The sequence below is a fragment of the Phycodurus eques genome, chromosome 14 (assembly GCF_024500275.1).
Source record: "Phycodurus eques isolate BA_2022a chromosome 14, UOR_Pequ_1.1, whole genome shotgun sequence".
NCBI classification, from domain to species: Eukaryota; Metazoa; Chordata; class Actinopteri; order Syngnathiformes; family Syngnathidae; genus Phycodurus; species Phycodurus eques.
Genome location: NC_084538.1, coordinates 9,814,198 through 9,835,552, shown reverse-complemented (window position 1 = coordinate 9,835,552; position 21,355 = coordinate 9,814,198). Strand labels below are relative to the sequence as shown.

At 42.4% G+C, this 21,355-nt stretch overlaps 1 protein-coding gene across 9 annotated transcripts in view; it reads left to right on the top strand.

The window, feature by feature from the left end:
• Window positions 1-21,355, top strand: part of evla (Enah/Vasp-like a) — a 49,568-nt gene that overhangs the window by 10,152 nt on the left and 18,061 nt on the right. For 4 of the 9 annotated variants that reach the window (XM_061695785.1, XM_061695777.1, XM_061695776.1 and 1 more), the window contains exons 1-3: window positions 12,907-13,228; window positions 20,380-20,548; window positions 21,050-21,230. In XM_061695785.1, the coding sequence (XP_061551769.1) occupies window positions 12,984-13,228; window positions 20,380-20,548; window positions 21,050-21,230 (595 nt within the window). In that variant the 5' untranslated portion in view covers window positions 12,907-12,983. Of the gene's footprint in view, window positions 1-6,297; window positions 6,975-12,906; window positions 13,229-20,379; window positions 20,549-21,049; window positions 21,231-21,355 lie in introns of those variants that run through there. The other 5 variants (XM_061695781.1, XM_061695782.1, XM_061695780.1 and 2 more) reach the window with 3 other exon arrangements.

Here is a 21,355-nt window from a genome sequence, read left to right as displayed (position 1 = left end):
TCAACATTTGGACAGTGGTAATGACAATAGTGTTGCTGTTCTTCCCAGAGTGACTTCGTCACACTACTGTATTAGCTCATATAGTGGTCAGGGGTGTTTATATCCTCAGCTGCAGAGAGTACCAGACGTTTATTGGGGTAAGGCAGGGGTGGGAACTGGAACGTTAGTCAAAGGCCACCCAACAGCTTCTATTTGTGTTGATATGGTCCGAAACCGAAAATGCACATTTGGGACATTTTTGGCCAAACTATTTAGGTGGCCGAAATTATGGTGCATCACTATCTACGAGGGGCGATCAGAGACTGTGGACGGGCAGTGCTTTGCCCAGGTCGGGGTAATGTGCTTTTATGCAGAAGAGCAAAAAGTGTAAAATTTCCACAAATAAATACTACTCCTTAATTCAAATTATAGACATTACAATAGAAGATGTTTGGCAGCTTGGTGGTGTAGCTGTTTGCACATATGCCTCAAAGTTCTGCAGTTTGGATCTCGATTCTGGTGTGGGTTTGCCACACATTCCTTCCACATCCCGAAAACATGCATGTTAGGTTCAGTGAGGACACAAAATTGTCCATACTGTATGTCTGAATGTGAGTGTGGATGTTTGTTGGTCTATATGTGCCCTGCGATTGACTCCGATTGTACTCCGCCTCTTGGCCAAAAGTCAGCTGGGACAGGCTCCAGCTCACCTGCAATATAGATAGAACCATGAGAGAAAACATATACAACTTCCATCCGTCAATGGCAGCTCTCTTTCTTATCGTTTATCTGGACACTGCTCCACTACTAATAAATCCACCCTTAAGACTTTTTGTCTAACTCTTTGCTAACTTGGTGTACCTCACCTCTCACCCAAAGTCAGCTGCTAACCCGTAAACCTAGGATAACCAGTATAGAAAATGGATGGATGGGAATAAAGATGCTGTCTTTTTGAGGAAAGGTGTTAATTTTTTCAAGTGGAAAATGCAAGCTGTGAGTAATTAGGTCACGGTGTCTATTAAAGTGGGGACCACTGTTTGACAACTATTGTTGATTTTTGTTCACAACACTGCCTTTAAAGTAAATTGCTCTCTTTCCAACTATCAGGCATGCTGGAGCAGTCAGACGGATAAACATTAGTTTGGTATGACCGCTATGATTCAGATTTTTAGTTTTGTTGGATATTTTAGACGTAGCATGTGAAAGACAAGGTAGTGTATGAAGTTTTTCTGTTTGAACATATTTTTGTCATGCCCTGGTGTCTTAAGGGCAGACACAACAAACGGTCTTTTCCTATTCCTTGTTTCCTATTCTTTTAAAGTTGACCTGGTTTGTCCATTTGCAAAAGAATTTCCCTGAGCATAAATAACATACAGTATCTACCTAACCTGAAAGTTTTTCAAGAAACACTGTCCTCCAAAATTTAACACTCATGGGGATGTGCAGGATGCTCCCTCAGGCAGTTTAGCTGTAAACATTTTGTAAAGGTTAGCAGGCGGTCCGTGCTTTCAGGGCACAACCTCATCGTAAAAGATGGAGCGTGTTCACATTTAGCCGGTCTGCCACACAAATGTTCCCCAGGACAGCTGGACCCCCTTTGGGCCATAGATTAGCCATTAGCAACTTAGTGCTGAAAACTACATTTTAAATTGTTTTGTCGCACATCAAAGCATGGCAGTTCCAGCAGCTACAAATTTCAGTCAATTGAGAAAGAGAAGAGAAAATAACAACACAAGACGCTACATTTAAAACAATAAAAGAAGTCAGGATCAGACTATTGAGAATGTCCCGCCTCTATGTTTCAATCAGCCAATCATTACATTGCAAGTGGAAGACCTTAATTGAGTCAGAAAGGTAATCAATTACCACTGCATGTGCATGAACAATTAGCACACTGCCTCTCCTACCCTACAACTGACATCTGAGGTCCAGGCCATGCCAGTCAATAGGACCTTGTTCGGAATAGGCTTAATTGAAGGTCACTATGGCAACATGGATTGTTGATTGCGTGTAATTCATTGTTCATTAATCATGTCGTCAAGCAATTGAGACAAAATACTACAGATTTGCGACCAGCAGACCCTTTTATTGATTCACTCTCAACTAATTTGTAAAGAAGACAGAGGAATAGATAGAAGAAGTTTAGCTCCAGCCACGTAGACCTCCACTTTGGCACTACTCCGTTTGGAAGCATTGTTCTGCTCAATATGACACTGGCATGGATACAGGAGTACAAATCATTCTGAGGTATTTTCACATTTGAGGTTGTACAACAAAATGTATTGCATCATTATTTGGCCATACAGCATCATATAGTATAAACCAACATATACAGTTTCACACCTAACACAGTTTTACTTTGTATTGTGACGTGTGTTGTGTTCTTATAAAATAGACAATCTTCTTTTCCTTTAAGCTTTTCCCTTTAGGGGTCGCCACAGCGCGTTATCCTTTTCCATGTAAGCCTATCTCCTTCATCCTCCTCTCGAACACCAACTGCCCTCATGTCTTCCTTCACGACATCCATCAACCTTCTCTTTGGTCTTCCTCGAGCTCTCTTGCCTGGCAGCTCCATCCTCATCTTCCTTCTACCAATATACTCATTATTTCTCCTCTGGATGTGTCCAAACCATCAAACTTTGTCTCGAAAACATCAAACCTTGGCTGTCCCTCTGATGAGCTCATTTCTAATTTTATCCAACCCGGTCACTCCGAGAGCGAACCTCAACATCTTCATTTCCGCCACCTCCAGCTCTGCTTCCTGTTGTCTCTTCAGTGCCACTGTCTCTAATCCGTACATCATGGCTGGCCTCAGCACTGTTTTATAAACTTTGCCCTTCATCCTAGCAGAGACTCTTCTGTCACATAACACACCTGACACCTTCCTCCACCCGGTCCAACCTGCTTGGATCAGTTTCGTCACTTCCTGACCACACTCACCATTGCTCTGGACGGTTGACCCCAAGTATTTAAAGTCCTCCACCCTCGCTATCTCTTCTCCCTTTAGCCTCACTCTTCCCCCACCACCCCTCTCATTCATGCACATATATTATGTCTTACTGATCTTCATTCCTCTGCTTTCCATTGCATGCCTCCATCTTTCTAACTGTTCCTCCACCTGCTCCCTGCTTTCACTGCAGATCACAATGTCATCTGCAAACATCATGGTCCACGGGGATTCCAGTCTAACCTCATCTGTCAGCCTATCCATCACCACTGCAAACAGGAAGGGGCTCAGGGGTGATGATCCCTGATGCAGTCCCACCTCCACCTAAAATTCGTCTGTCACACCTACAGCACACCTCACCACTGTTCTGCTGCCCTCGTACATGTCCTGTATTATTCTATCATACTTCTCTGCCACTCCAGACTTCCGCATGCAATACCACAGTTCCTCTCTGGGTACTCTGTCATAGGCTTGCTCTAGATCTAAAAAGACACAATGTAGCTCCTTCTGACCTTCTCTGTACTTTTCCATCAACATCCTCAAGGCAAATAATGCATCTGTGGTACTTTTTCTAGGCATGAAACCATACTGTTGCTCGCAAATACTCACTTCTGTCCTGAGTTTAGCCTCCACTACTCTTTCCCATAACTTCATTGTTTGGCTCATGAACTTTATTCCTCTATAGTTCCCACAGCTTTGCACATCACCCCTGTTCTTAAAAATGGGCACCAGCACACTTTTCCTCCATTCCTCAGGCATCTTCTCACGTGCTTGAATTCTATTGAACTAGCTGGTCAAAAACTCCACAGCCACCTCTCCTAGATGCTTCCATACCTCCACAGGAATGTCATCAGGACCAACTGCCTTTCCATTTTTCATCCTCTTTAATGCCTTTCTAACTTCCCGCTTACTAATCATTGCCACTTCCTGGTCCACCACACTTGCCTCTTCTACTCTCCCTTCTCTCTCATTTTCCTCATTCATCAACTCCTCGACGTATTCTTTCCATCTAGCTAGCACACTGCTGGCACCAGTCAACATATTTCCATCTCTATCCTTAATCACCCGAAACTGCTGCAGATCCTTCCCATCTCTATCCCTCTGTCTGGCCATCCTGTATAGATCCTTTTCTCCTTCTTTAGTGTCCAACCTGGCATACATGTCATCATATGTTTGGCCTTTGCCACCTCTACCTTTGCCCTATGTCGCATCTCAATATATTCCTTTCGCCTCTCAGTGTCCCACTTCTTCTAAGCTAACCTTTTTCCTTATATGATTTCCTATACTGTGAGGTTCCACCTCCAAGTCTTCTTCTCTCCTTTCCTGCCAGAAGATACACCAAGTACTCTCCTGCCTGCCTCTCTGATCACCTTGGCTGCAGTGGTCTTCTGGAAGCTCCTCCTGTCCACCAAGAGCCTGTTTCACTTCTTCCCAAAAAGCTGCACAACACTCGTCCTGTCTCAGCTTCCACCAAATGGTTCTCTGCTCTGCCTTTCCTTCCTAATCTTCCTCTCCACACCAGAGTCATCTTACACACCACCATCCTATGCTGTCCAGCCACACTCTCCCCTACCACTACCTTAGAGTCGGTAACCTCCTTCAGATTACATCGTCTGCACAAGATGTAATCCACCTGCGTGCTTCTACCTCCACTCTTGTAGGTCACCCTATGTTCCTGCCTCTTCTGGAAAAAAGTGTTCACTACAGCCATTTGCATCCTTTTTGCAAAGTCTACCACCATCTGTCCCTACAAGTTCCTTTCCTGGATGCCATACTTACCCATCACTTCTTCATCACCCCTATTTCTTTCACCAACATGTCCATTACAATCTGCACCAATCACGAATCTCTCTCTGTCTGCGATGCTCAGAACTACTTCGTCTAGCTCCTTCCAGAATTTCTCTTTCACCTCGAGGTCACATCCTACCTGTGAGGCATAATCACATTATACATAACACCCTCAATTTCAAGTTTCAGCTTCATCACTCGATCTGATAATCTTTTCACCTCCAAGCCATTCTTAGCCAACTCTTCTTTTAAAACAACCCCGACTCCATTTCTCTTCCCATCTACACCATGGTAAAATAATTTAAACCCTGCCCCTAAACCTCTAGCCTTACTGCCTTTCCACCTGGTCTCCTGGACACACAATATATCAACCTTTCTCCTAATCATCATGTCAACCAACTCCCAAGATTTTCCTGTCATAGTCCCAACATTCAAAGTCCCCACATTCAGTTCTAGGCTCTGTGCTTTCCTCTTCTCTTTCTCCCGAAGAACCCGCTTTCCACCTCTTTGACTTCGACCCACAGTAGCTGAATTTCCACTGGCGCCCTGCAGGTTGACGGCGCCGGTGGCGGACGTTGTTGACCCGGGCTACGACCAATCCGGTATGGAATTCTTTGGAGGAACGCTCATATTTGTTTGCAAAGTTTTAAGCCGGATGCCCTTCCTGACGCAACCCTCTGCATTTATCCGGGCTTGGAACCGGCCTACAGTTTGCACTGTACCATAGGGCTGCATTTTATAAAATAAACAATAATTGGGCAAATTGTCTTTTCATTGGATGAGAAAAGTATTTCTGGTATAGAGGCATTAATTTCATCAAATGCAGATGGAGAAAGCATTTTAAGAATAATAGTAAAATTACAGGTATAATTGTGATGCACCGAAATGAAAATTTTGGGCCAAAACCAAAAAGGAAAAATGGGTAAGCCAAGGCACTGAAAAGATGAAAGAACACCGAAATAAATAATTATGCCACTTATAAGTAAAACTGCATATATGGCTATGACTGTGTAACTAAAAATTCTATCACAATACTTTTTTTCCCATATCACTGCGTATTTGGCGCATCACTAATTACAATATAGTTTATGTCAAGTCAAATAAACTGGTGTTTGAAACGAAATTAAGAAGACTATTTTTGAGCAATAGAAAAGCACAAGAAACATTAAGAAAAAAAAGCTCTCAGGAACATAAACATGGATGCACACAACATTGTGGACCGTCCACACTCCAATGGACTAAAGCAGTAGTATCGTTAATCATTTGTGGCAAGTCTCCCTATCTATCAATCGATCGAGCGGTCTGTCTGTCTTTCTATCCATCTATCTACCCAGCTATCCATGTGCAAGGAAATGTTTGCTTGATATCATTGACATTGTGATGTAGAGTATATGATACCCCATCCATTGCGGGGAGTTACGTTCCATCCCCACCGACGTTAGATGAATATTTGCAAAATGAGGAGATATTTTAAAAAATATATTTTTTTTTAATATAGTTTAAACTTTAAAATACGCATCCCACATGCTTTAAACACATTTAACTTACTAAGTGAAACGTAAATTTTAACAGAAAAATCTTTGGTGATGAGTGAACCACAATATAGCGTTGTATTGTTGTTTTATCACATAATTAATGTGACAGAGATACCGTATTATCATTGGCAAAATATTGTGATCGTATCCTATCATGAGTTACTCTGTGATTCCCGCCATCCATCTGCCATCCCCTTAAAAAAAAAATTATAGTGTAATGAAATGTCCATCCCTTGTGTGGATGCGAGGGGGGCGGGCATTAGGAGCTGTTTGAGATGGATATGAGGTAATCTCCCCTGGGTTAGCACTATGACAATAACACTGAGGTTCAATGACACACGCTCACATACATACACACACACACACACACACACACACACACTGTCATCTGTTTTTAGAGCGACATCAGGCTGGTCAATGACTTCATCTGCACCGCCTGTCCGTCCCTCATCTCTTTGTTGCCGCATGGACATTCATCACTCTCATTGTGAATGCTTCACTTGAACAATTCTAGTGTTTTTGTCATTTTATATTTACATTGTAGGCTTTCTAGCAGAGGATTAGCATGCTTTCAATGAGATTTGTAATAGAGTAAAACAACCAGCGAGGTTGCATCACATAAAGCCGTTGACCAAAATGGACATCCAGGGGGTGCGGGTGCTACGTTACGGCCTCCCTCAGAGCGTCAGTGACTCCGGGCTGTTTTACAACCACATCTCCGGCAGGTTGGTGCCAGCACTTTGTTTTTGCGCGTACGCTTGCTGTGATTGATGTCCAAGTCGGCGACATGGAAATAGCTTTGTTGCCATTCAGATTATGTGCAGTTTTGAGGCAAAAAGTGTGTGCGAAGAGAAGTATTGTGATCAGCCAACAGCACAGAAGGCAGATCTTTCCTTTTTGAATTTAATCAGATCTGAAATACTAATCTATAATCTTAATCTGACAAACTGTTGTTTCGCCAAAGAATTGAGATTATTTTGGATTTGCATTTGTGTCCGTAGATCATTTTCTTCCAAAACTGCATTTTTGTAGTCTAGTGTTAGTTTACAGTTTATACCTTTAGGTTTCCACTCGGTGTTGGTGTCGCATCCTTTCTTCAAGATGCAGCCTGAGTAATGGAGCCACTCCACCAAGCATCTTCTTTATCCCAAACACTAGAGCATGTCTTAATGGCCAGGCTCTTCATACATTTTTAATTCACACACTTATTGAACTCAGCATGGCTTCCAGCTATAGCAGCAGCATTGTGAGCCAGTGTCCTTTTGCTTTATCTTGTGCTTTTTCTTCAAGCAGCCGTCGTAGTCACCACAATACGCAGAATGGGGGATGTAATTGTAATATATGCAAATCACCAAGACAGGCAAAATGTTATTTAGGTCACACGTTTGACTGTGACTGTGCGGTGTGTGATTTCTTTCTTCTTTTTTTTCGGACTTGAGTATATGTAGGAGCATTGCAAACGGATGCCGCCTGAGTTTTTTCACATATATCACAACACAACGGGATGTTTAGCTAAGAACATAAGCACATTAATGATGGCATTAATGCCATTAAGGCCTCAGTACTCTGCTCACACACACACACACACACACAAGAGGGCTTAGTTGCAGCCTATTCCGCAGGGTTACACTGCACTTTATGTATCAGCATTTAGATAAAAACACTATTGTGGAGCTCAGAGGTCACAATCCGGTCATCACCAGGACTTGAAAGGCTTTGGTGACGGTATGTAGATTATGGCGTGCTAAAGCGCTATGTATCAGTATGTGCGTTTTAGATGAGGCATTAGTACAGGAAATGTTGCGCCAGTGTGTGGAAATCCTCAAAGTGATCTAGTCACTTCAGCGCAAATTTTTTTAAATGTGTATTGTTCTGTTTGGTAGCACCCGCATCATCCAGTCTTAAAGCTAAACTAAGCAGACGTTAAGATAAAAGCCTGATTTCTTCCTGTAACATATTTATGGTCGGTGGCAATTGCCTCGACGGGCTCATTTGACACACAAATCTGCAATTATCTGCCTGTTTTGCGACTTTTAAATGACAATTTCGACCAGAAATAATGTGAATTGAGTCAAACTGTCGCCATCATAAAACCTCTAACAACCTTTTTACATTCTTTACTGCCACACAAGTGTAAAAAGAACCTAATATCTGGTGGTAAAACTTGCAATAACTTTTAGCGATTTAATCGTTACATCGGATTTTTGGGGTCATAATGATTTTTATTTTATTTTTTTTATTTTTTTTAGTTTTTACCTTAGCGGCTTCCATAGCTTGCTGATGCACACTGTTTAACTGATGACAGAGAGGACGTTTATTGAAGAGGCACAGTTTCGTGAATCACTTGGAATTGGTTCGGGTTTGCAGCGTCAGGCAATTACAACAAACTGTCCGCTGCAAAGTATCTTTAAGGGCTGTTGATTGGTAAATGAGCTTTCACTTGTACAGTGGTTTTCTACAGTGCCGTGAAAAAGTATTGGCCCCCTTCTCCAATTCTTATATTTTTGCATACAGCATTTTCCCCACTATGTTTAAGATCATCAAACAAATGTAAATATCAGATAAATATTACCCAGGTGAACTTAAAATGCTGTTTTTAAATGGTGATTTCATTTATTAAGGAAAAAAACTATTATTATGATTATTATTATTACACCTTGCAGAATTGTTTGAACGGCGGTAATACTTTTTTATGGCACTGTACCTAACTTCTTTCCACCTAATTATTTCCGCATTGGAAACTGAGAAACGCAGCAGCAAATGTTGCTCCATGCGCATGACATGGAAGGGAATGTACCCGCTAAGAAACAGACGACGGAATCATTTTCACATTATTTTACGTAGGACAAGTAATGAGCTTGTGGAAGGAAATCACTGAGTTGATCATACGGAACATTATTAAAGACATGGTGCTCATTTATACGTTACAAAAGAAGTCATTTATCCACATGCTGATACTGATCCACTTCAATGGTGGTTGCAGCTGTTGTGATAAACTACATACAATGTGTCCTATGAGAGTTTATCCAAATGAATTACACATTTCACTTGAGTTTTATTTACTAGTACAGTACGTGTGTTTTATTCGTCAAGACAGAGTGTATCACGTTTTACCCGACTGCTTCCGGTGGTCTGACTTCACAATGAGAGGTTACAGCAGCATGAAAGAAACTTCCAAGAGCTGAATAATATGGGCTAGAAATACCTTTCTAGCCCTAAATGCTCCATCAGAGAGGATTTCAGTGTAGGAGTGACATCGCAACATGTAACAGGGCATGCCTAAAGCCTCTTGTTGTAGATGGGCTTAATTTTCTTGCCGAAAAATATTTCTTAAAACTAGGCAACCTGCCTGGCATGCACCTGGAGTGCTATATACTGTATGCAAGATTGTGTTTACATTTTTAGGTATAAAGCTTAATTTTGTTTGGATGTTATATCCAGTGGCAGTTTTGTTGTTACATATTAATCCCAAAGGGAATATTTGTTAATTTATTTATGTTAAATTGTCCAAAAAAAATAGTTGATTTTGTTTTAAGGCCACACTGGCCCGTTGTATTGTGGTGTACTTTTAATTCTTCTTTTATTAAGCACTACTGTTGCTATGCTATTGGTACTTCACTCCATTTCCTGGTCTATAGCGAGGATAAAACGGTACAGAAAATGGATGGATGGATGGATATCATCATTCTTTTCCTCTTTTCCATAACTGGTGCCCTTCTGTGGTGGCATCACAATAAAAACACAAAAGCAAAACACACTCGTGCAGTTAATTTTGTTGATGAGAAAGAGAGCGTAAGAGATGAAGTTTTGCTGACGTCTTGTGTGAATTTTGAAAGTTGAAAGTTATTCACAGAAAACTCCTGTTTGAACTACAATTTATTTGATAGTTGTCCTCCATTTTGAATGTTCCACTATATACAGTATCTACTAATTGATGTAATGACGGCACCACTTCTGTTGATGCACTACCACCATATCGCAACAAGTTCCATTTCCTGTCATTTTTGTTTTTGTTTGTGTTCAAGTTCAATTTCCTGTTCTATGGATGTCGTTGTTGGAATTTGTCGTTCTCTGTACCCTCATGTTGTGGCATTACAAGACAACAGAAAAAAAGCAAATTGAAGTTTTTACTGTGTATGTGATCTCGGGTTAGTTTACATCAGTGTTCTGCATCATGTGCATCAGCATCCTAAAATCTGCCATCTGTGCTGCATCTCGGTGTTTGTTTTAAACAAGGGAGCAGTTTGTTCTCTTACAAAGGTGCAGGCTTCGCACTGATTTCTCAGAAATAATGTTGGCTTGTGCTGTTTTTAGCTCCTGAGGGCATCCTGAAGCACTACTTTCCCCCTTGAGCAGATTAGAGGTCTTGTATGAGAGTTAAATCCTGGTTAATTTAGATTTAAGACTGCAGTGAGGTAATGATCGGCCTGCCACGCGCCATCTCTAATCCTGCCTGTCAGACGGACCTCCCTCCCTTTTCTGTAAGAAGGAACACACACACGCACAAACATGGGCATCCATACTGTGACTGAATACTCCCCCACCCATGCCACACACAGGCGGTGCCCCCCAAAAGGTCCAGTTAACTTTAGAGGCTATAATCCCTATGGTAATGCTTAACTCAATCAATGCACAGTAACCACTAAATGTGTGTGACATTTTGAAATCATGCACATATTGTACAGCCACCATAATATTGCCTAATGTAAAATTTTGTTAAACCACTTAAAGTGCAACCAAGCAGATGCACGCTATACTGGTCGAACTGGGTGAAGTTATTCATGAACAAGGAAGTGCAATTCCGCCAAATGGCCACTGCATGGAATAAGGGCGCTTGGTGTTTATATTGTGGAGTACACGCCCCAGCCCCGTGACGTCATAGGGCTAGTTTTTAGCCCTGCCCACAAAATCAGTAAATATTGAAGGTGTGAAAGAGTTTTCAGCCGAATCTCAACAATTCGGTACTATATGGTTCTTAGTCTTTACACGTTTTCAGCACTTATCTTCAAACAATGTTAATGTATTTAGAACAAAGAAAAAGGAAAATGAGTTTGGTTGCACTTTAAATAAGAGTTGCAGAGCGTCACTTAGCCACAACTTCAGTAGACTCTGATGACTGTGGAAGGAGCACTTTTATCTCACCGAAGCCCACTGAGATGTTTGAATAGCAAGAAAGCTGAGAGTGCCATTGTTTACCTTGCTCGCCCCTGATTGTACATCTCGATTAGCTTTAACAGCAAGCAGGATGTTTTAAAGTGCCTAATTACATCCCGTGCTGCCCAGGAAGTCTCCCCGGTTGCTGTCATTGCCCTCAGCTGGTTGATTATTGTACTGGAGGTTATGATTTATTGAAGATAATTGATTATAATTAATAATGTAACATGCCCTACAATTGGCTGGCAACCAGTTCAGGGTGTACCCCGCCTCCTGCCCGCTGATAGTTGGGATAGGCTCAAGCACGCCCGCGACCCTAGTGAGGAGAAGCGGCTCAGAAAATGGATGGATGGATGGATAATAATGTAACAGTCTGCTAGAATAATGACATGTTAGGTCCCTGTTCTCCAATTACTTCAGGGCTCTGTCCTCACTTCGTTAGGCATCCTCCTTAGCTTGGCAAAGTTTGGCAGTGAAGCACGGCTTGTTGTTATTGAATGTGCGGAATGTCTTTGTCAGTACACACATGTCTTCACAAAAGCTGATATAGAATATCATGATGTCCGTATATTCATCCGAGCTGCCAGTTGGTGTTTCAAAGACACGAAAATCTGTGCATTCCTAACAGTTCTGTAGATCCATCTTTACTTCATTGGTCCACTTCTTCACTGTTTTTACCACAGGATTTGCACATTTAAGTTTGTGCCTTTATGTTGGTGTTATGTGGATTAAACAGTGATCAGATGAACCTAAAGCTGCAGGGGTGACAGAGCGATATGCGTCTTTAAGCGTGATATAGCAGTGGTCCACATTGTTATTTTCCTTGATGGTACAGTCGATGTGCTGCTTATATTTAGGAATTCATAGTTGACTTTCTCTCTGTTAAATTACCTAAGAATAATGAGGCGCGAATCTGCGTGTTTTTGTTCAAGTTCGTTTACTTGTTCAGCCAGCGTTTGCAGCGTGACATTTGTGTTAGCCTGAGGTGGAATGTAAACACCGGCGAGCATCAAGGAGGATAACTCGCCCAGTGAACAGAATGACAAACAATTCAAAAACAGTGTCTCCAATTCCGGGCTGCAGAATATGTTGAGTGACATCAGGGCACCATTTTTCGTTCATGTAGAAGCATATTCCGCCACTTTAAGTTTTTCCGAGAGCTCCGTGTCGAGGGCCTCTCAGTGGAGTTGGAAGCCGAGCAGTTGTATCGCGCCGTCGAAGATGCGTTCACTAAGCCAAGTTTCAGTAAAACAGAACATACTGTAGTATAGAGTGTAGTGCGCCTTTTGAATGGAGTTGCTTCTTTAACAGTTCAGCGGGTCCCTTACATACAAGACATACGGGGATTTCAGATTAAAAATGGCGCACAAGGAACTAGTTTGCGCAGCTGTGAAAGAATACATTGTCATATGGCACAAGAAGGCATGCTCAGTAGGGCTTGGAAATGTGTCATCACGCCGCGTTGCATCATGGGCGTAATCGCCATTTCCGGGGCTACGGTATTTTGTTTACAATTGAAGACATCCTCTGTCGCAGTGTGACCTAACTGTTAACTCATATTTTGTCCTTCGAATTTAAGTATGGTGAGATGCTCCTGTGTTACATGGTGCAGCACCTCGTCACATGATCGCAACGCGAAAAAAGTCAACAACGAACTTCATTTTTACAGCTTTCCTGCTTGGCAGCAAGAAAGAGGGAGGCCCAGTAGTTTCGGAGCTCATAAAGAGACGTCGAATGGCTTTGATGTCAGCTGTAAGATGAAAAAAAAATCAAACCGACAATATCACGACAACAATGAGAGTGTGCTCCTTACATTTTCACTACGGTAAGTAAAAAAATATATAATATCTGCATCCAGTTTTTTTTTTTTTTTTTTTACATGCAGCAAAGCATGTGGCATGTGTCGTTATCTGACAGTTGCCTCTATTGACATCGTTATATCAGTCATTCGAGCAGGTAGCTGCCACCCCTAATAAATGCCTTCAGTTGCCACCCCTGTCGGTAATCTATCAATAATAAATGACTCAATTTAAAATTTGAGTATGTGATCATGATATTGTCTCCCACATTTTAATCACCAGTGTTACGGGTGTTGCTGGACATGGACGTGACAGGGAGCTCAGTGTGTGAGTGAGCAACGGCGCATGCGTCGTGCAAAGGCGCACTGCTCAGAGCGAGTTCATGTGAGAGGTGCGAGCGTGTGTGTTTTGGCGGAGGTGTAGAGACGGCGACCGGGACAGTTTTGCAAGCAAAATGCTCACTGGAACTAACATGCAGTAGAGTCAATAAAACCCTTTCCTGCAGCATATCTGTGCCTCTGTACTTTTCTGCCTGCCTCTGCCTCACTCACTTTCCTTTTTATTTTGAAAATAACACTTTGACAGGCATGCGTCAGAGATGTACATAGTACAAAGATTTAAGTGAAATTTGTGGTTTTTTTTGTGCAATAGTGATCATTTATTTTTACAATGCTCATTTCTGTTCATGCAGTTGTCGGTTTCTTAATAAGGTATTCTGAAAGGCACTTAGTTTGAACATGTAAGCGTGTGTAGTTTGAGACTTTGCGCCTTGTTTGTGAACGGCCCCGCTCTTTTTGAGGGGGCAGTGTAGACCCTGATGACTCATCCAAAGTTTCGACAATTTCGTCTGCGAACCAGCAGGATAGAACAATTAGCTGCAACGACTAATTGGCACTGTGACAGAAGTATGGTAATCGGGTGGGAGCCAGGCAAGGCCTCTTGCACCCCTAAGAAAACCTTTTGCCTGGCCAGCTATTGCTCGCTAACACTAAAATTGTGTTTCTGTTATGCATAGTTTGGTCTAGTCTTAATGTTGATGCAGGAGGGGAAGCATATGTCAAGCCATGTGTGCAAGCTTTTCTTTATTCAAAAGCCTGCCTGGCATCATGGCCTCCTTTTCCCTACCCGAGGCCTATTTGACACAAGGAAGCACTCAGTGTGGCAGAAGGCTTTGTGTCGTTGCTTTATTGGTTTTTATTTCCATCCTCCCTGGAATTTTCTCTTTCAGTTTTCATCTTTGTCTTCTCATGTCCTCCTCATCTTCACGCCTCTCTCTCATCTTTTAGCCTCGCTCCTGGAACCTGTTTACTTCCATGCATTTAAAAGGATACATTTTTGTGCTCATCATATTTGTCATGCGGTACAGGAAACAAATTGTACTGGGGTTTTTTTTTTTTTTTTTTTTTGCTCCCCAGGCGGTTAGGAGGAAGCTGTTATGCATATTTACAGTTGCAAGCCACCTTATAGGAAACGAGAGACATTTTCATCTTGGCTCATTTTTAAGATGGACTGAATTTGTGGATTGCCTCCCACTCTTTGGTGTTTGAGCCATGTTTGGATTGTTGCTTTTAACTCTTGCACCACTGTAGTCAATATAGCCATAGCCCATACACATATTTCCTCAGATGGTGTCAATCTCACTAATAAATGCTGACCCAATGGATCGCCGGTGCATCATCCACTTAAGACCTTGACCTGCCACAAATGGATGCCTATTTTTTTCTGTCAGGAAAAAAAAACAGTAACTGCAATGATCTCAGTTGATAGACGATATTGTTAACACACTGACTTTTCAAAGTTAACTGTGGAGTTCTACATTCATCTTTAAATTGCTAGCTCCATTGCGATCCAAAACAGCAGCACAGAAACAGAGCGTGGGTTTTTTCCATCCCCAAATGTGTCCTTCTTAACATCGTGGGTGACCTGGAGACTTTGGGTACACCCTGGGCTGCTAGCCAGCCAGTCAAGGGCACAAATAGACAAACAACCATTCACATTGACACTCACAGGTAATTTAGAATCCTCAATTCGCCTAACGTGCATGTTTGGGGAATGTGGGAGAAAGCTGGAGTATCCAGAGAAAACCCACACAAACACAGGGAGTACATGCAAAATACATACAGGAAGGCCGGAGCCGGAATTCAAATCCACTACCTCAGAACAGTGAGGTAGAAGTCCACGATCCACTTTCCGCCATTCTGTCTTTATAACTAACTTTCATTAATATTTTCTTCTGCCATCTGAAATGAATTACAGGTCCCATGTCAGATGTTGGCATCGGATTTCATAGTAAAAAGTCAACTCCCAGTGACAGAACCTGTGATTTGTTCTGTGAGAGGGAAACAGTAGGTGTCTATTTGAGGTGCTCTGGTTCTTTTTTTATTATTATTATTAATTGATGCATGGCACCTATTAAAGTGGGATCCACTGTTTGTAGAAATGTAGTATTCAGTGATTATTTCCTGTACCACTTAGGACCCTTCATACCACACTTTGAAAATCACTGATGTAGGCCAATCGATAAAATTGATTCATCGCCCAGCCCTTATGCAAGTAGTAGTTTGTCTATACGTGCCCTGCGATTGACTGCCGACCAGTCAAGGGTGTACCCCGCCACTTGCCCAAAGTCAGCTGGGATAGGCACTAGCTGACCCTCAACCCTCATGAGGCAAAGCGCTATAAAAAATGGATGGATGGGTGGATAGGAGGTGTACACAATGCTGTAGTCAGTGAGTGTAGTTGACAGTCACAAACTCTTGATTCATCATATTATTTGAATGTCACTGACTAGGTTTTGAGCAACGTATGACCTTTTCGTGATGATACATCTCCGCTTTCTTCCCTCATGCACGTATACACTCCGAACCTCGCGGCCCAAATGTGTGACCAGCATATAACTTGTGAGCAAAAACGTCCCACTGCCTTCTGTCTTCACAGCATGTCTGTAACCCGCTGGAGAAGTTTGCCAGTGAAATTAGACACGGTGACTAGACGGGAACGTCACTTTATTTGTGACTTGCGCTTAAATTCCAAAAGGAGAAATGAAAGTATCAGTCTATTTCACTGCTGGCTACTCCAGAAATAGTTTCTGCTTTTGTAAGAAGATCCATGACACCAGTAGGACCGTCACCTTCCCCCAACTGCTGGACTGTGTGCTCTCTTAACTGCAGAGTGTGAAGGGATTAGAGTGTGTGTTAAACACATTGGGAGTGCCAGGAAACATGATGTCTGTATGTTTTTGGCTTTAACTTACCCTCATTCGAACAGTTACACACCCATTATGCTGTCAATAAGGATGGCTTTATTTGTATGTCTTTAGGGAACCTCTCATTTGTCGGCTCACTCGTGCTTTCTCTTTGCATGGTGACAAATGTGTTGCCAGCCATCAGCATCTGTGATGACTTCTGCCAGCCCTCCCTCAATTGCAGAACTCCCGTAAACAGATGAATCATAGCATTCTCAAAAGTCTGTTTTGGTAGCATTAATTGACAGCTGTATGGTTGTATCGCTCCAGCAGATCATTTTCATCTTTGTGACTGCTAAATTCAGTACTGTGACTGTTTGAAACGTTCCTTTGTGTTGCCTGCTCGCTGAGCGGTTTATTCAGAGAGGGCGTTGGCTCAGAGGGCAAGGAGCCCAGTGCATTCTGGTCGCTATTGGTGTTGAGCAGAAGCGACCACAACCGCATTCTGTGGTAGCTGTTTTTTCAAAAATATTTCTGCTGGGAATGCAAAAAAAACATCATTCTGCTTGTGACCAATCACTGAGAATGTCAGTTGAAGTTTGTTTTTATTCATTTAATTATTTGTAACTGGTGGTGAAGTAGTACACTCACCTGAGAGTTCAGTTCAGTTCCCACTCAGTGACAATGTGAATGTGAGGGAAGGATCATCTGTCTCTCTGTGCCCTGCGATTGACAGGCGAGATATCAGCTGAGATAGGCTTCAGTTCTCCCTAACCATCAACCCCCCCCCCCCCCCCCCACACACACACATAATAAGTTATCATATTGCAATACGCATGATAATTCTTGATATAGTGGTGCACATGATAATGTACAATGGTAGAAATGATATGAAATGATACAGGGTACAAGTTTTGATACTGTGACACAAATGATAATAATAACAGCTACAAAGTGTGAAATTTCTATTGCAGACAAGCTTCACTCAAAATACACCATAAATATGTATCTCCCTTAGACAGCGTAAATCAAAACTGAGCCTTTTTATTGATTTAGCTGTCATCAGTTCTACCTAATGAAGTGTGTGTTGAGTATGTTACACGCAAAGTAGCTACTGTCATGATCTGAGAGAGGGAGTAGAGCCTCGTTGTGAACACAGCCACTTAACAGCAGCCAGAGAGGTGGCGTTTGCGCTCTTTTTTTTTCACAAGTCGCCCAACTCTATTCTTAGTTTCACTCCCACGCTCACTTAGCGCTACTCTGTGATATCTGCGCATGTAAAGCTGCTCACATTAACTGGCTGAAGGTGTGAGGGTGAAGAAAAGGAGCGAGGTGAAAGGCTTAAGTGTGTCTATCCAAGCAGGTGGTCCCTGTATCTGTGTAGATGTCTTTTGCAGAGCCGATCGATGACATAATTGATCGGCTCGACAAATTATGACATGAAAGCTGATCGGCCGATCAGCATAAAATGCTAATTATCGGCCAATACCAATCAGATCGGTGTAAAGTCTACTGTAAAAGTAAAACGGAATTAATCTGAAGGTGTGCATTCAAATAGAGGCACACAGCACCTTGGAGCAAGCACAATTTATCCTGCAGACATACATAAGATAATCTTTAATTTTGTGGCTGGGACATGTTTATAACATCCTAGTAGCATCCAGAGAGAATCAACATTTTAATTTACTCGAGTGACTGTTAGATGCTGCTGTTTTGGTGAGCAACAGAGCCCAGCCGTTGTCTAAAATGACATTATCTGTTAACTGAGGTAATTACAGTTACTACTAGTTTTTTAGGGGAAAGGGAAGGCGTGTAATGGAGAGGAGGTGCTTATTTGTTTCAAGCGGACAATGGAGCTGGCACTTAATTGAGACAGGGTGTTTATTAGAGTAGAGGCATCTATTTAAAGAAATACGGCATCTATTTTGGAGGATGCAGCAGTCATTCATTATTCTCAGGGGCGTGTGGCCTGAAGACAAGAGTAACATTTAAATACCAACAAGTGACAGACACCCACCTTTGCCTTCAAGGTAGGGTTTTGGTTTTTGGAGGCATGTGACTTGCATCTTAGCTCCCTTCTCTATTGTGGTAATATTTGGATACAAAATAAAAGTTATTTTTACATACTAGTTCTTTCCCTCCCAGCTTCATGTGAGCCTTCTTTTAGTACGAGTCTGCAAATGGCAATGTGCTCTCAGTGCTTATTATTACCAGAGCGACACACACACCCTCCTCCACTGACTGATGTGAACGTGTATGTGCTGTAGCACACCGCACCAAAGACCAGAAGGGTAATGTTCAGTTTTTGCTTTGAGGTTTTGAGCTTTTTAAAGCAGCAACCCACCCTCTTCTTGCTTTATTTAACGTCAGACGTCACATTTGTGTGTTTATTGCTGATGGAAAGGAAACTAACCACATATGGTAACTACACTTGAACTCATGTTTCATGGGATTTCTTCACATTGACACTACTTAGAATGTGGAATAACTACCATATGCAGCACAAGTAAAGTATATGTTGGATTTGGCATCATTCACCCAGCATTTCCGCCGCTGTAATTTATTTTTTTAACATGTTTACACCACAGGATAATTAATCAAGATAGTCTTTTAATCGGGCCTTTGCTGACTTTGATTTGATCAGAAGGGAAGAAAAATGCTCAAAATAGGCCCAATTGTTTCTTCTTTGTGTACTCTTTAAGAAGTACAGCATGACATCTAGGAAATTTGGCAACTCCTTCAAGTAGCATTGTTGTGCTCAATGCAACACTGGCATTGGAGCAGGAGTTCAGAACATTCTCAGATACCATTAAAGTCCCTGTAAAATGACATTTAAAATGTCATACATTCTACATGCCACAGAGTGTTGTTAAACAAGCCTGCAAAATTTGAATGAATAAAAAAATCATTTAAAATACTCCAAAATATCCAGCCATCGGAAGCTGTGGACATGTCCGCTAAATGCGCTGAAAACACGCCCCAGTCGACCTTCACCTGTCACTCAAATATGTTTGTATTCGTACACTATGTGCTCAAATGTTTGGAGTGGGAGCCACAGGCTGACTAAAGTGTGCCGCTGGTGCCCTGAATTGTCTCTGTTGTGTGGACCCACACACGAGGAACCAGATGACCCCACCGCCGGTCCATGGGCTCGCGGGCTAGCGAGCGGTCCACTGGTCACCGGCTCGCTTCATACGCTGTGCTTGGGTCCACACAACAGAGACACTGTAGCCCAAATAACAATTTTTTTCTGGTTGTAGGCATAACTTGCTAGCTAACATGCTGTAGTGGTTGAAATGGGCCAAGTTATTCTTACTTAGTAACTCGCAATTGCACCAGACAGCCACTGATGGAATGAAGGCATCAGTACTTGTATCGTGGGGGAGGGCCACTCATTGCAGAAAGCGGAAGTGCGTACTTGGACTTGGTTTAGGCACACCCAAAAAATCCGTACAACTGAAATGGTGAAAAAGAGTTTAACGCCATACAGCAAAATTTGAGGACTAAATTGTTGCCCATCTATGCACATTTTCAGCACTTCAAACATATTTAATATATTTAGAAATAAATCACTGAAATCACTTTACGAGGTTTTTAAGATAGGTCTAAAAAAAAAAAAAAAAAAAAAATCTCACAATGGATTTTTTTTCACATAGCCAATGAAGAAGATTTTGTCAACTGCTTGGCTAATGAATATATGAACAAATCTAGATGTCAAGAGAGGTACATGGGGGGGTCATCTTCGACTATGCATTTCTTGTTTCATTGTCCAATCACTCTTATTGTTTGACTTAAAATGGTTCATCTCTCATTCTCTTGGGCAGATATATGATAGTTTTGAACTATTGTGTAATAATGACGACTGGCTAAAAACACATGGTGTGACTGAATCCCAATCCATGTAAATGATAACGTCTTCCCTTCATTCTCCCTTTCATTCTCTCTCTCATTCCTCCACTGATGAATCTCTGCCACTGTGTCCTCTCATTCCAGCGAGCAGAGCATCTGCCAGGCTCGGGCCTCAGTAATGGTCTACGATGACGCCAGTAAGAAGTGGGTGCCCATCAAGCCGGGCCAACAGGGCTTCAGCCGCATCAACATCTACCATAACACTGCCAACAACACCTTTAGGGTGGTGGGCGTCAAGCTGCAGGACCAGCAGGTGAGCATGCGTTATTGCTGCGTTCACGCTCACACACCACATTTGCGTTTCCATCCATCCATCCATTTTCTGAGCCGCTTCTCTTCACTAGGGTCGCGGCCGTGCTGGAGCTTATCCCAGCTATCATTGGGCAGGAGGCGGGGTACACCCTGAACTGGTTGCCACCCAATCGCAGGGCACATATAAACAAACAACCATTCGCACTCACATTCACACCTACGGGCAATTTAGAGTCTTCAATTAACCTACCAAGCATGTTTTTTGGGATGTGGGAGGAAACCGGAGTGCCCGGAGAAAACCCACGCAGGCGCGGGGAGAACATGCAAACTCCACACAGGCGGGGCAGGGATTTGAACCCCGGTCCTCAGAACTGTGAGGCAAATGTGCTAACCAGTCGTCCACCGTGCCGCCCTCTTGTGAATAAATTCATAAAATGATTAATAATGAGGGTCATTCTACATATTTACAGTCTGTAATTTAAACGGATTTCTGTGCTCAAAGGTGGTGATCAACTACTCGATCGTGAAGGGCCTGAAGTACAATCAGGCCACACCCACTTTCCATCAATGGCGTGACGCTCGCCAGGTCTACGGGCTCAATTTTGCCAGCAAGGAGGAAGCCACCACCTTCTCCAACGCCATGCTGTTCGCCCTCAACATACTCAGCTCGCCTGACAGCGGAGGTAAAAGGATTCACTATCAAATCTCATCACATGGTCTTTGTTTTTGTTTTTTTTTTATACTGAACAATTCACTCAATTCACATTCTCACTAAGGCTAGACATGCACTGCATGGTTCAAGGAACAA